At 38.5% G+C, this 15,172-nt stretch overlaps 1 protein-coding gene across 2 annotated transcripts in view; it reads right to left on the bottom strand.

The window, feature by feature from the left end:
• The window catches only part of SPEG (striated muscle enriched protein kinase), a 649,794-nt gene that overhangs the window by 277,591 nt on the left and 357,031 nt on the right, over positions 1-15,172 (bottom strand). For both annotated transcript variants that reach the window (XM_053698167.1, XM_053698168.1), the window contains 4 exons: positions 10,348-10,608; positions 9,461-9,619; positions 8,148-8,337; positions 7,655-7,884 (listed from right to left, as the gene is read on the bottom strand). In XM_053698167.1, coding sequence (XP_053554142.1) covers positions 7,655-7,884; positions 8,148-8,337; positions 9,461-9,619; positions 10,348-10,608 — 840 coding nt within the window. The remainder of the gene's footprint in view (positions 1-7,654; positions 7,885-8,147; positions 8,338-9,460; positions 9,620-10,347; positions 10,609-15,172) is intronic.

Here is a 15,172-nt window from a genome sequence, read left to right on the forward strand (position 1 = left end):
TAAATCGGCCCCATACCGTCCACAATACTGGTCACAGATTGTAATGACCTGATTGCCATAAAATGCAGAACAGCCAACAATTTCAGTCCTTGGGCTTGTTTCAACTGAGCCGGCAGCATCCTGAAGACCTCCGACGCGGAACATCCATCCTGGCCGACGACTGAACGACGATTCCTTTAAATGACGTCATCCAAGATGGCGTCCCTCGAATTCCGATTGGCTGATAGGATTCTATCAGCCAATCGGAATTAAGGTAGGAATATTCTGATTGGCTGATGGAATCAGCCAATCAGAATCAAGTTCAATCCGATTGGCTGATCCAATCGGGAACCAGGATGGATGTTCCGCATCGGAGGTCTTCAGGATGCTGCCGCTCCGCTCCGGATGGATGACGATAGAAGATGCCGCTTGGATGAAGACTTCAATCGGATGGAAGACCTCTTCTGCCCCGCTTGGATGAAGACTTCTACCGGATGGAGGACCTCTTCTTGCCCCGCTTGGATGAAGACTTCTACCGGATGGAGGACCTCTTCTTGCTCCGCTTGAATGAAGAATTTGGCTCGGCTGGGTGAAGACGACTCAAGGTAGGGAGATCTTCAGGGGCTTAGTGTTAGGTTTATTTAAGGGGGGTTTGGGTTAGATTAGGGGTATGTGGGTGGTGGGTTGTAATGTTGGGGGGGGGGGTATTGTATGTTTTTTTTTACAGGCAAAAGAGCTGAATTTCTTGGGGCATGCCCCGCAGAATTTCAGCTGGTAAGGTAAAAGAGCTTTGAACTTTAGTAATTTAGAATAGGGTAGGGCATTTTTTTATTTTGGGGGTCTTTGTTATTTTATTAGGGGGCTTAGAGTAGGTGTAATTATTTTAAAATTGTTGTAATATTTTTCTAATGTTTGTAAATATTTTTTTATTTTTTGTAACTTAGTTCTTTTTTTATTTTTTGTACTTTAGTTAGTTTATTTCATTGTATTTATTTGTAGGAATTGTATTTAATTTATTTATTGATAGTGTAGTGTTAGGTTTAATTGTAGGTAATTGTTGGTATTTTATTTAATTAATTTATTGATAGTGTAGTGTTAGGTTTAATTGTAACTTAGGTTAAGATTTATTTTACAGGTAAATTTGTAATTATTTAAACTATTTTAGCTATTAAATAGTTCTTAACTATTTAATAGCTATTGTACCTGGTTAAAATAAATAAAAAGTTACCTGTAAAATAAATATTAATCCTAAAATAGCTATAATATAAATATAATTTATATTGTAGCTATATTAGGATTTATTTTACAGGTAAATATTTAGCTTTAAATAGGAATAATTTATTTAAGAAGAGTTAATTAATTTCGTTAGATTAAAATTATATTTAATTTAGGGGGGTGTTAGTGTTAGGGTTAGACTTAGCTTTAGGGGTTAATACATTTATTAGAATAGCGGTGAGCTCCAGTCGGCAGATTAGGGATTAATGTTTGAAGTTAGGTGTCGGCGATGTTAGGGAGGGCAGATTAGGGTTTAATACTATTTATTATAGGGTTAGTGAGGCGGATTAGGGGTTAATAACTTTATTATAATAGCGGTGCGGTCCGGTCGGCAGATTAGGGGTTAATAAGTGTAGGCAGGTGGAGGCGACGTTGTGGGGGGCAGATTAGGGGTTAATAAATATAATATAGGGGTCGGCGGTGTTAGGGGCAGCAGATTAGGGGTACATAGGGATAATGTAAGTAGCGGCGGTTTACGGAGCGGCAGATTAGGGGTTAGTAATATTATGCAGGGGTCAGCGATAGCGGGGGCAGCAGATTAGGGGTTAATAAGTGTAAGGTTAGGGGTGTTTAGACTCAGGGTACATGTTAGGGTGTTAGGTGCAGATGTAGGAAGTGTTTCCCCATAGCAAACAATGGGGCTGCGTTAGGAGCTGAACGTGGCTTTTTTGCAGGTGTTAGGTTTTTTTCAGCTCAAACAGCCCCATTGTTTCCTATGAGGGAATCGTGCATGAGCACGTTTTTGAGGCTGGCCGCGTCCGTAAGCAACTCTGGTATCGAGAGTTGAAGTTGCGTTAAATATGCTCTACGCTCCTTTTTTGGAGCCTAACGCAGCCATTCTGTGGACTCTCAATACCAGAGTTATTTTAAAGGTGCGGCCAGAAAAAAGCCAGCTTTAGCTACGCGCGTCGTTACCGACAAAACTCTAAATCTAGCCGTAGGTGACTAAATCACTTTACCTAGCTCAAAAACACCAAACTCCTAACACCGCAACTAACTACCGTGTCTTTCCCTCTCTAGCCGATCAGGAGTGCAGGTGCTAATATTAAAAAAAATTTGTTCATGACAAAGCAGGTGACAAATACACATTTGCTTTACGGATGGATTTTTAGAAGCAACTTTTAGACTACAGAGTTACACAAATAATTTTGAGAACATAGTGCCAGATTTCAAGTGGAGCGCTTTTTAACGCTCCTGCTTGAGCGTTAATTTCTCTAGAGATAAACTTTTTGCACTCATCAGGTTACGCTCGTTTATTATATTAATTTAAAAGTAAACTGTTTTCACTCTTGCGCTAACCCTACGAGCACAAAAAGCTGAAGTTACAATATTGCGTTGCTTTCATGTATTCCCCAATATAAGTCAATGGAGCAAAAAAAAAACCACTCTACTCTCATGCAAACTCGATTGTATTTTCTCACGTGCTCTAACCAGACATGAAAATGTGAATATTTCACATTCCAATGTTCTTCACATAGCAGAATATGTTCTATTTATTCATAAATACGTATTTATACAAAGATCTGATTTTTTTTGGTATAATATATATTTATACCTATATATACTGTATATACACGATTATACATAGGTTTAGATATATACAGATATATATAGGAATTTCTATTTAAAAATACTTAGAGCATATTCTGCTATGTATAGAATATTGGAATAAAAAATATTTACAGTAAATACACAATATAACACTTTATTAAAAATCAATATTGCATAAACATGTTTTTACATGTTTTCATCTGTTTAACTGCAAAGGGCTCCAATGCACTTTCATATATGTCTATATGTGTCATATGCATTTAGCAGTAATTCAACAAACAAGTAAAATCAGTGCGCAAACATGTTAAAAACATGTAATATTGGTGTGTCGCTAACTGATCAAATCCCAAACAAGAAAATAATTCAACAAACAAGTAAAATCAGTGCGCCAACATGTAAATGTATTTAGCAGTAAGCCAACGGCGCAAACACAAGCGATAAACCCCTTATCGCTTGCACACAAATGTTTGCTCTTCACTCCTAATCTTTGGCTTAATAAGGGTGGAAAATATGTGAAATCATTCAAATGCGTATACACAGCGTGATTGAATCTGGGCACAGGAAAAAAAACATTGTTCTGAATAGGGTGCATACCTTGATAAATCTAAAAGCTGAATTACACGTGTATTTTGATGCATTGACACAGGTGGATTGAGAGATGAAGCCTTGATAAATGAAGTCCTTACTGTAGTATTGCCCTATACACAGACAATGATATAATAACTGCTCTGTGCACTCCTTGGGGCCTATTTATCATATGTCTGTCGGACCTGATCCGACAGTGCGGATCAGGTCCGACAGACATCGCTGAATGCGGAGAGACTTGCAGCCAATCGGCCGCCAGCAGGGGGGTGTCAATCAACCCGATCGTACTCGATCGGGTTGATTTCCGGCGATTCCTATCCGCCTCATCAGAGCAAGAGGACAGGGTTATGGAGCAGCGGTCTTTAAACACGGGCCCACAAGCTCCTTACTGAGCTTGATAAATGGGCCCCCTTGTCTGCAGTCCTTTTGGGGGAAGGGGGAGCAACATTTGACAAAGATAGCAGGTAATAGAAATCAGGGGCGGAACTACCATTTGTGCAGCAGGTGCAGTGGCACCAGGGCCCAAGTGCCTGCCTGGGGGGCCCATAGTAGCAGTCTATACATAGGTGTGTGCAGAATGTGAACAATCCTAATGCAGGCAGGTTGTAGGTCTATCTATCTATTTATCTATCTATCCATCCATCCATCCATCCATCCATCTATCTATCTATCCTCAAAATCATTATACAGAGCAGCAGGTATACTATTACTATTACTTACTACTGATTTACCTTTGGGGGGCCCAAAAAACTTTTGCACCAGGGCCCTCTGTTGAGTAGGTCCGCTCTACTGATAGAAATAATGGGATATTTGTTTATTAACACTAAGCATGCCTGTTTAAAAAAGGTCTAATATACAAAACCATTTTAACCAAATAGCAATTTCTTGTATATTTGCACTGTTTGTGTAATCCCGTTTCTACAATTCTTAAACATCTGAGCATTTCTTATCAAAATAAAATATGTTCCATTATCTTAAGTTGGAATTTTAGTTTAATCAATTAATGTTAATTATCCTGTGCACAACGTACACATTATACCAATGTATTTAGGGGCCATAATAGAGATCCAAGAGGCCTGCAATACAAATGTGCAACAGGGCAATCTTCGTAGTAAGGTCTGCTGGCTCTGCTGTTTTGTGGCTTTCACCTCTGAGCCATTGGAGGGCTCTAGTTCAGGACTTTCCTTTGCGAAGCTGTAGTCAGTGTTTGCTTGCTCTCTGGCTCCACCAGTCTGCCAGCTGCAGATAGTTTCCTAATCAGCCTGGACTATTTAAAGGGACACAAACCCACATTTGTTCATGATTCAAATAGAGCATGCAATTTTAAACAATTTTCTAATTTACTCCTATTATTAATTTGTCTTCATTCTCTTGCCAGGCCATTTTTGGTTCAGCACCTGGGTAGAGCTTGCTGATTGGTGGCTAAATGTAGGAAGAGAAAGAAAAAAAAATTATAATATGAGTAAATTAGAAAGTTGCTTAAAATTGCATGTTCTATCTGAATCATCAAAGAAAAAATTGGGGTTTTGTGTTCCTTTAAGGCTGCTTCACTGACTCCTCCCTTCGCTGACATTATGGTTAATCCCTTTGTTTGTTTCTCTGTTCAGCTATCTGCTTTCTGTTGTTATTGGTTTTCCTGACTCCTGAACCTGGCATTTCCTTTGAATATCCTTCTGGTTTATCGGTGTGTACTATTAAAGATTGGACTGATGCCTGGTTTCCTGACTTCTGGCTTGAGCCTGGACTTTGCTTTGGAATTCTGTTTTATTACTTTTTCCTGTGTGGTTCCTGACCTCGGCCTGTCAGACTTCTCTACTGCTTGTGGATCCCGCTGACCCTATTCTAGTGTACGCTCATCTGCCAAGGCACAGATCTTGGTGTGGGCAATCGCTCATTCCAAAGCCCCGGTGTGGGCATTCCTCCAGTTCAAGGCCCATGTGTAGGCATCCCTCTGGTCCAAGGCCCCAATGCAGGAATTCTTCTGGTCCAAGGCCCTAAGGTATTCCTCCTTCCAAGGCCATGGTGTGGGCATTCTTCTTATTCAAGGCTGCGGTGTGGGCATTCTTCCTATCTAAGGCTCTGGTGCGGGCATTCTTCTCATCCAAGTTCCCAGTGCAGGCATTCTTCTTGTCCTCAGCCCTGGTGCGGGAACTCCTCAACCCTGGTGCAGGCAATTCTCCAGTCCAGTGTTTCCTGCTTATTCCTGGCATTTTCTTAGACTGTCCTTCGGGTTTTTCCCTGTGTACTACTAAAAATTGGACTGATATATGGTTTCCTGACTTCTGGCTTGAACCTGGACTTTGCTTTGGGATTCTGTGCTATTACTTTTGCCTGTGTGGTTCCTGACCTTGGCCTGTGTGACCTCCCTACTGCCAGTGGATCCAGCTGACCCTGTTCCAGTGTACACTCCCCAGCCAAGGCACAGACCCTGGTGTGGACATTCCTCCTGTACAAGGCCACAGTGGAGGCATTCTTCCTTTCCAATGTCCCAGTGCGGGGGTTGTTCCTGTACCTGGCCCAGATGCATACACTCCTCAACCCTGATGCAGGCACTTCTCTAGTCCTGTTTCTCCTGCCAAATTCATAGTACAGCTGCAAAGTCCTGAGTACAGCATCACGTCATCATGTACAGCTTCACAGCATCCAAGTGATGTGTCCAGCTTCACAGCATTTAAGTCCTGTGTCCAGCTTCACAGCCTCCAAGTCCTGTGTCCAGCTCTACAACCTCCAAGTCCTGTGCCCAAATTGTAGTCAGTGTTGGCTATCTCTCTGGCTCCACCTGTCTTCCATCTGTTCCTACAGTTTCCTAATCAGCCTGGGGCTATTTAAGGCTGCTTCCCTGTCTCCTCCCTGCCCTAACATTGTGGTTCATCCCTTTGTTTGTGCCTCTGTTCAGCTATCTGTTCTCTGTTGTCATTGGTCCTGACTCCTGAACCTGGCATTTCCTTAGACTGTCCTTCTGATTTACCCATGTGTACTACTAAAGATTGGACTGATATCTGGTTTCCTGACTTCTGGCTTGAAACTGCAATTTTCTTTCAGATTTGGTGTTATTACTTTTGCCTGTGTGGCTTGACCTCAGCCTGTGTGACCTCCCTACTGCCAGTGGATCCTGTTGACCCTGTTCCAGTATATACTCACCTGCCAAGGCACAGTCCCTGGTGTGGAAATTCCTCCTATCTAAGGCCCTGGTTCAGGCATTTCTCTGGTCCAAGGCCCTGATGTGGGTATTCCTGTGGTCCAAAGACCCCCAGTAGGCATTCCTTCTGTCCAAAACCCTTGTGCGGGCATTCTTCCCGTCCAAGGTCCCGTGTGGGCATTCCTTCTGTCCAAGGCCCAGGTACGGTAATTCTTCCTGTCCTTGGCCCCAGTGTAGGCACTTCTCCTGTTCTGTGTCTCCTGCCAAGTCCTGTGTACAGCTCCACAGCAGCCAAGTCCTGTGAACAGCTTCACAGCATCCAAGCCCTATGTCCTGCTTCACAGCATCTGAGTGCTGTGTCCAGCTCCACAGCATCCAAGTCCTTTGTCCAACCCCACAGAATCCAAGTGCTGTGTCCAGCTCCACAGCATCCAAATCCTGTGTTCAGCCCCACAGCATCCAAGTCAAGTGACCAGTATTCGTCTCTACAGATTCCAGTTCCTGTACAATAAACTTGTTTTTCTTAGTGTTGCCATTATACCTAAAAGGGGAATTAACTCTATGAAACACATCCCATTGGCCCCTTTTAACTCAAAAGGGAAACTTAAAGGGACATAAAACAAGTTGGGATAGAGACAAAATATAATAATATGTACTTTAATTACTTTACCTGCAAATGTATACTGCAGTGCCTCACCATTAATCCTTTATTTTAAGTTTCTGAATTGTACAGCTCTAATTATCATTATTTAGCCAGCCAAAGTGCTATAGCTGAGTTGCCTATGTTAGCCACTGTTATCATGTGTGTAGATCACTGCTTGTAACACCTTGCTACTTCACATGAGGCAGGACACTGTTTTCCAAGTGAGGGAAATTCCTGTAGGCAGGTGGAGTCAAAAGACTTGAATCTTGCCTAGACAGGGAACTTCCCTCTATTTGTTCATAGTGATGCTATCATGAAATGATGCGTTAGTGAAAAATGTATAATAAATTTACTTTTTGTGGTTACAGTATCATGGAATCTAAAACATAATTAGCAATGATTTGTCATAGTTATTTATAGATATTATTTGTTAAATTATAAATTGCAACAACAGTTATGTTTGTAATGGAATTGCTCCTCACACTGTGTCATTCTGCGGTCCTCTGAACTCTGAATCTTCAGACCATTATGGTACCAGGTGATGGTTGGATATGGAAGCCCAGTCACCTGACACTCCAGCTGTACCTCCCGAGATTCCACCACATCCAGATCTTGTAGTGGGCGGAGGAAATCTGGCATCAACACACCCTCTACTTCGGTTTCTTGTACCTCTGGCTCCTCTGGGATGGATGGCATCTTCTCCAACTTGGCACTTGCAAGACAATAGAAATAAATAATTATTGGGCATGCGCAAGGCATTCAGAAGAAGTAATCTTCACAAAAATACATTTAATTTATACTGTAAAGCCAATGTATTTACAGACAATGCTGATCATATAGTAATGCACTCATCATGCACCTACAGTGCAATTGCATTTTTATGAAATTAACAGGATATTGCATAGGGTCATTCCAGATAACTGCTGTAGTATAGTCACACACTTTGATAGTTTTAGAAATAAGGACCTTCCTTACATGTGAGATGCAGCAGTTGGCCTTGGCTCCTCCACATAAAGTTCAGCAGAACACTCAGCCTCTCCATGTTCATTGTGGGCCCTTACTTTGTACTGACCCTCATCTTCATTTGACACATGGGTTATCATGAGAGTATGATGTCCCTTGTCTCTCAGAACATGGACTGTCTCACTTTCCTGTATTGGACGGCCTGTGTGAAGCATGGTAGTAAGGGTAAAATAATTTGTAACAATATAATAGATGGTAAAGCAGCAAGCAAATAGAGTATTATCATTACAGTTTATTTGTTAAAAGCTGTCAAATTCTGTAGTGCTGACATTGATCCTTTATTCTATTACAAAGGACTAGTTACAAGTTGAAGTGTTATGTGGAATAGACAATCCATATCTTACTGATCATACCAGACTGGGAAGTTATTGTTTTTTTTTTATAAAAAAGGGTTTTAAAAGTAATTGATTTTAATATACACACGTAAATACATTGTTGCATCTTAGTCTTTTATTTTTATGTATAGAGATGCTACTAAAGGGGCATTGAAGTAAAGAAGAATGCTTCACGTAGTACTCATTTGTCAGCATAATGAAGTCAGTGTAAAATGTCTGGAGATTTTTCAAAATAAGAAACCATGCATACCACTATTGCAGTCTGTAGATCAAAGGCACTGACAATAAAGCCAGTCAGAGTCTGTGTTACACAAGTGATTAAAGGAAATGGTAGGTACTAATTAGAATGACTAGGCTGCTTGCTGTCACATTAAACAGTCTGTGATAGGCACTAAGCATGTGCAATAGAGTTTTACTTCTGTATGCTAATTAGAGCATCAGTGATTGTACTTATTGTTAACAAGCAACCTAATAATACTAAGGAAATGGTTTGCTGTTGGCTTTAGTGACATAGGAGGTGGCATAAGAGGTAGACATTCTGTCTAAATCATGTTGGTCTTTGTGTAAAAAAGATATGTCAGATATATAACTGTAAATCTGCTATAAAGGCAGCCCTTATTTTAAATCAGTTCATTCACACAGATTCATAAAAACAATAAAAAAAAGAATTAAAGATACTAATCCTACAGTGGGCTTTTTTGCAATTTAAATAAATTTTCTTCAAAGGTATAAATTAACAGCAATACATAATCCTTCTGAAACTGAGTGAGATACAGGAATTGAAGAGACTTTCTGTAGCAAATTTATTTAATAAGATTTTTTTAAGCAATTAAAATATATACCTCTGCCAAAGTAATTTCACCCATACCAGTAAAAAATTAAAGCTACTGATACAATGTCAGTGGATAAAAATGAATTACACTGACTTACCAAAATGACTCCAGCTGACTACAGGGGGAGGAGTCCCGCTAATTTTACAATCCAACCTAGCAGTCCGTCCCTCAATCACATCACAATCTGACATCTTCCGAGTGAAGAGAGGTGCCAGAGATGGGTGTACAGTAAGCATTGCGCTGCATGTTAGCTCATCTTCCAAGGAGGAAAAGACAGACAGAAGTACCAAGGACAGAAAGAAGAGTTTAGATAACAATTTCCAGTGTTCTTTAGGATTTACAAATCATCTTTAGATTTAATCAATGACTGTAAGTTCAGTGTATAGTTTTAAAATGGAATCAAATTATTTTCTTCTCTGCAAATATATTCTAATTGTAAACCACTAAATATATATTCTCTAACCTATATTAATGGGTGGTTTGCCCTCTAGTAGAGTTATATTGAATGACAATGTCTGACAATATTTATCTACTGCTGTCTGTGACCTTGTGCAAGATTACCTATAGCTGGCAAGGTACACAATGACATATAAAATATAGGAGACTCTATTAATATCTATATTACTCTATAAATCTATTCAAGTCAAACTTGGGCCTTGATGAGCAGTAAATTGTAGATACATCAAAATGTTTATTTTAAAGAATATACTTGGAACCCTTTGATCTAATTAATTGTTTTGAAAACTTACATAACCACATATTAATCCATAGGAGTGTTGGCTAAACATATTCTACTGGACTTCTCATACCCTTCACTCAATTTTCTTCTATGAATTTACTAACCTTCTCTCTACACATAAATGATATCAATTAAATAAGAATTTGTGCGGCTATTTGAGAATCACATAGGTGAGTCTGGTTGCCTATCACTCGTCTAAAAAAAGTATTACAAATCAACTGAGGGGAGGCAAGCTTGGCATATACCTCTTGCAGTGCTGAGTTTACAGGTGTAGATTCCACTGTCATCTTCATGCACTGAGTTGAGAAGGAGCAAACACTGTTTTCCATTGAAACGCATTTTACAGTCCAGAAGTGCCGGTTGCAACAACTTCCCCCGGAACATCCAGTCCACATCCAGATCAGGAGGGCCGGATATCACACACTCAAAAACAGCAGCTTCACCAGCGCTCACACTCACATCTCGCAAGGGAGTCACCACCTCCAAGCTGGTACTGCCAGGGGTAGCTGCTCCCATACAACACGAAAACACAAGACATGACAAAGTGACACAACACAATGAACAACAGAAAGACAACACAAAAAGAGGGAAGAGAAATGTTACAACAAGAAATGTGAAGAAGACTTGAAGATGAATAAATGAATGATATGAAACATAAAGAACAGTAACAGATTGCTAAACATTAAGTTTTCATGCTTTAAAAATAATTATAATAATTTGGTAGATTCCAGTCTTGCATTTAATTAAAACCAGTATTTCAATTCTAAACAGAAATTAAGTCTTTGAATATCCTAGTGTCTTTGATATACTGTATGTCATTTATAAGTATTGCAACATATGTATTTTCTACATTCTACAAGGCAAAACAGCAGAAATAAATCCAGAATCATTTTCCTAAGCTCTTTTCCAAAAATATTAATTATTTACAGTGGGTAATGAAAATAATCCCCCCCCCCCTTGAAAATAATCATATTGTGTTGCTTTGCAGCCTAAAATAAAGAGAGAGACAGTTTTTGTTTATCCAGTTGTAATTACTCATTGCAACTTATAACATCCAAGTTAAAGATATAACACCAACATTTCAGGCAACAATAAAGACAATTCAAAAACAGAATCAATGAGTTGCAACAAGGATCACACCCTCCTAAAATTACTTGTAAACTCAATCAGGTGTAGCTAATCACTTTCTCAATGGCACACACAAAGCCATTTGACTATCAACTATGATCAGCTGTGGGCATATTGATTAGCTCAGCATGAAAAGAGCTTTCCAGGAGCATCTCAGTCCCTGGCAGTGCAACTGAAGCAAACAATCAACTATGGGTGGCAAGGCACTGTCAAAAGATCTCCGGGATTAGGTTGTGGACAGGCACAAGTCAGGCGATGGATTCAAGAAAATATCAAAGGCTTTATCAATGCCTAGAAGCACAGTGAAGTCTATTACTAAGAAGTGGAAGGTATTTGGTACAACACAGACCCTCTCTGGCTCAGGACCTCGCTCCAAACTGGATGAAAGAGCAAGGAGAAAACTGGTCAGAGAGGCTACCAAGATACCCACAGCAACTCAAGAGTGGTCATTGTGTGCATGTGACAACAATATCACAAATTCTCCACAAATGTGGACTGTATAAAAATGAGGGTTGCAAGAAAAATGCCACTATTCAAGAAAGGCCACATACAGTCACGACTGAGCATTGCTATAACACACCTAGAAGAGTCCACATGGAAAAAGGTGTTATGGCAGATGAGACTAAAATTTAATTACTTGGCCTCAACAATGAACGATATGTCTGGAGGAAAGCCAATACAGCTCACCATCCAAATAACATTATACCTAAAGTAAAGCATGGAGGTTGTAATATCCTGTTATGGGGGTTTTCTCTGCAGCAGGCAATGGAGCACTTGTCAGGATAGAAGGAATAATGGATGGGACAAAGTACAGTCAAATTCATGAGGAAAATCTGCTGCCCTCTGCCAGGAAGTTGTCAAGGGGGAAGAAGGTTTACCTTTCAACATGACAATGACACAAATCACACAGCAAAAATGACCGCACAGTGGTTGAAGGAGACAAATGTGAATGTCCTTGTATGGCCTAGTCAGAGCCCAGACCTAAACCCCATTGAATATTTGTGGCATGACTACAGTCCACAAATGGTCACCATCAAATGTAACGGAACTGGAGCAGTTCTGCAAAGAAAAGTGGGCAAATATTGCACAGTCTAGATGTGCAAAGTTTGTAGAGACATATCCCAACAGACTAAAGGCTGTAATTAAAGCAAAAGGTGGTTTAACAAAATACTGGCACAAGGGGGTGATCCTTTTTGCAACTCATTGATTCTGTTTTTGAATTGTCTTTATTTTTGCCTGACATGTTGGTGTTATATCTTTCACTTGGATGTTATAAGTTGCACTGAGTAATTACAACTCGATAAACAAAAACTGTGCCTGTCTTTATTTCAGGCTGCAAAGCAACAAAATGTGATTATTTTCAAGGGCGGTGATTCTTTTCAATACCCACTGTAGTGCGTTACAGATGTCTGCTAATCTTTTCTTATCCTTTTTTGAAAATGCACAAAACTATTCTTCATATTCAAGGGTCATACCTGTAACTTATACAGTGGCAGGATTATGAGTGCCTGCTCATTTTACCCATGTTAAAATCTTTTTTGACTTCTGCCTGGCATTCTTAATTTTTTTCTGATCCCCAAATTTCTAATTTAAAATTGTTCTAATTTATATCTTGTCATTGACCACTTAACATTTTTATTTTATACAAATATATTTGAAGCGAGGGTTCCTTCTGCTCTGATTTAATCAATGCACAGACACAGTTTAGTATTCACAAAGATATAAACATTGCACTCAAAATGCTTCAATTGATAAAGATACCAATGTGCATAGAAGCATATGTCAAGTTTGCAAATATGAAGCATCATAATTTGATAGACAACCAAGAAAGAATGTTTAAATATAAAACAAGCACAGATAAAATCCAGTTTGGATAACTTTGGATGTGGAGTAAACTTTCTGAAGATATTGATAAAGGAGATACAAGAATATTCAAGAGTTGTTTTTAAGGGTAATAGTCTCCATTTTTAGCTAGAATGGAATTGGTCTTGTTTAGTATGTTCAATGCTAATGCTAAGAGGTTAAGGTTAAAATATATACAAAAAAAAAATCTGTGACTGTGATAGTTCCAAATTTGGAAATGGCTTACTTGACCATACTACCCTAGATAATTGTCAGCAAGACTGGAATAGACCACAGTGTTCCAAAACTAATTCCATATGAACATGTTTGAAAAATAAAGCAAAAACAAAAATCAGTAAATGTAAATGAGAATTAAAGATGTAGAGACACTATAATATTACATTCACAATCTTTCTGAGAAGGATACAAATAAAAAAAAATAAGGTTTACATTTGTAAATGTACACTTTAAAAAAAAAAAGGTTAGTATATGTGTATAGCTTCTGTCAGTTAATAGTTAGAATATATTAATATCGGATATCCTGGAATGTCTGATAGATACACAACGTAATCATGAGAGGCAACTGCTAATTAACTAATGCCAAGTTCTGTTTTTTCATTACATTTTTATTTCCCATTTTTTGTGACTGATTTTTCTTTTTGCTTTATAACATTTTTTTAACAAATGAGATAATATGTACATTTAGAACCAAGTGACCTGACCAGCAAGGATGACAGTTGACATGAGGCTTGTGAATAAAAAATAGAAATGCACTTGGCAACAATAATCAAGTGTTATCTTTGCAATCTCATGCCAAACCTTATGAGCCAACTGATTAATGATCCTAAACCTTCCCAGTCTTAATAGGTTTGTATTATCCTCAACAAAATACTAAAATGACCTAAGTAAGGCTGAACTATATTTTTAAATACAGCACATAACCTATAAATAAATGATGATGTTAGTAAACAGCTATATTATTATAGAGTATTACACAGGCAATATTTTTATTGGCTAGATACATTCAGCATACCATAAGTTATAAAATACCAGATATGCACTTTAAAAATTGTATTTTTTTTTATATTTAAAATATAATTCACTTTCACAAACCATATATATTCAGTTAGTGCCAGTTGGTCTAACAAAATAGTGGGCATTGAAGGACTGAATCGTTTTAATCAAATAAATTGTGCAAAATGAAAAAAACACATTAAGTAGGCTTTTTTTTTTTATTTGTGTTCTATGGAATATATACAACCAATAAAACACTTTAAAGGGTCTACCCCAAATGTTTTAATTTTTAAAAAGATAGATAACGCCTTTACTACCCATTCCCCATCTTTGCACAACCAACATTGTTATAGTAATATACTTAATAACATTTATACCTCTACATTTCTGCCTGTTTCTAAGCTACTGCAGACAGCCTCTTATCTCAGAATGTCTGCCTGTCTATAAGCAACTACAGATCACCTCTTATCTCAGAGCATTTTTATAGCATTGTATAGCATTTCACAGCACAGTGCTAGTTCATGTGTGCCATATAGATTACATTGCGCTTACTCCAGTGGAGTCAGCAGGCCAGTCTGCAGAGGCTTAGATACAAGGTAATCACAGAGGTAAAAATTTTATTAATATAACCGTGTTGGTTATGAAAAACTGGGGAATGGGTATAAAAGGATTATATATCTTTTTAAACAATAAAAATGTTGGAGTCAGTGACTTTGTCGAGAGCTTTCTACATTTTCTAAGATAAAGGAAAGTAGACATGCTACAACACTTTGCCTTCAGAGTGAAACGTTTACTGATGATACAAAAATGTATGACCCATTTATAAGTGCAATTTTGTTACTTCTACTTGCAAGACTACAATGTTATGTTCAGTGAATATCTATCAGTTTCTGATTACACTGATACTGGCAAAAAACTTGTATAATGCTGAGCTTCCTGAAGATCAGTGGCCTGGTAGCCAGGAGTTAGTCAATAAGTCAAAAGTAGATTTACATACTTTATTAATGTGAATAAACCATTTACAAGTATCATACATAAGTATCTGTGATAGCAATATTGACAAGTTTGGAAATAAGAGAGCAAACA

The sequence above is a fragment of the Bombina bombina genome, chromosome 1 (genome assembly GCF_027579735.1).
Source record: "Bombina bombina isolate aBomBom1 chromosome 1, aBomBom1.pri, whole genome shotgun sequence".
In the NCBI taxonomy this organism is placed as follows: domain Eukaryota; kingdom Metazoa; phylum Chordata; class Amphibia; order Anura; family Bombinatoridae; genus Bombina; species Bombina bombina.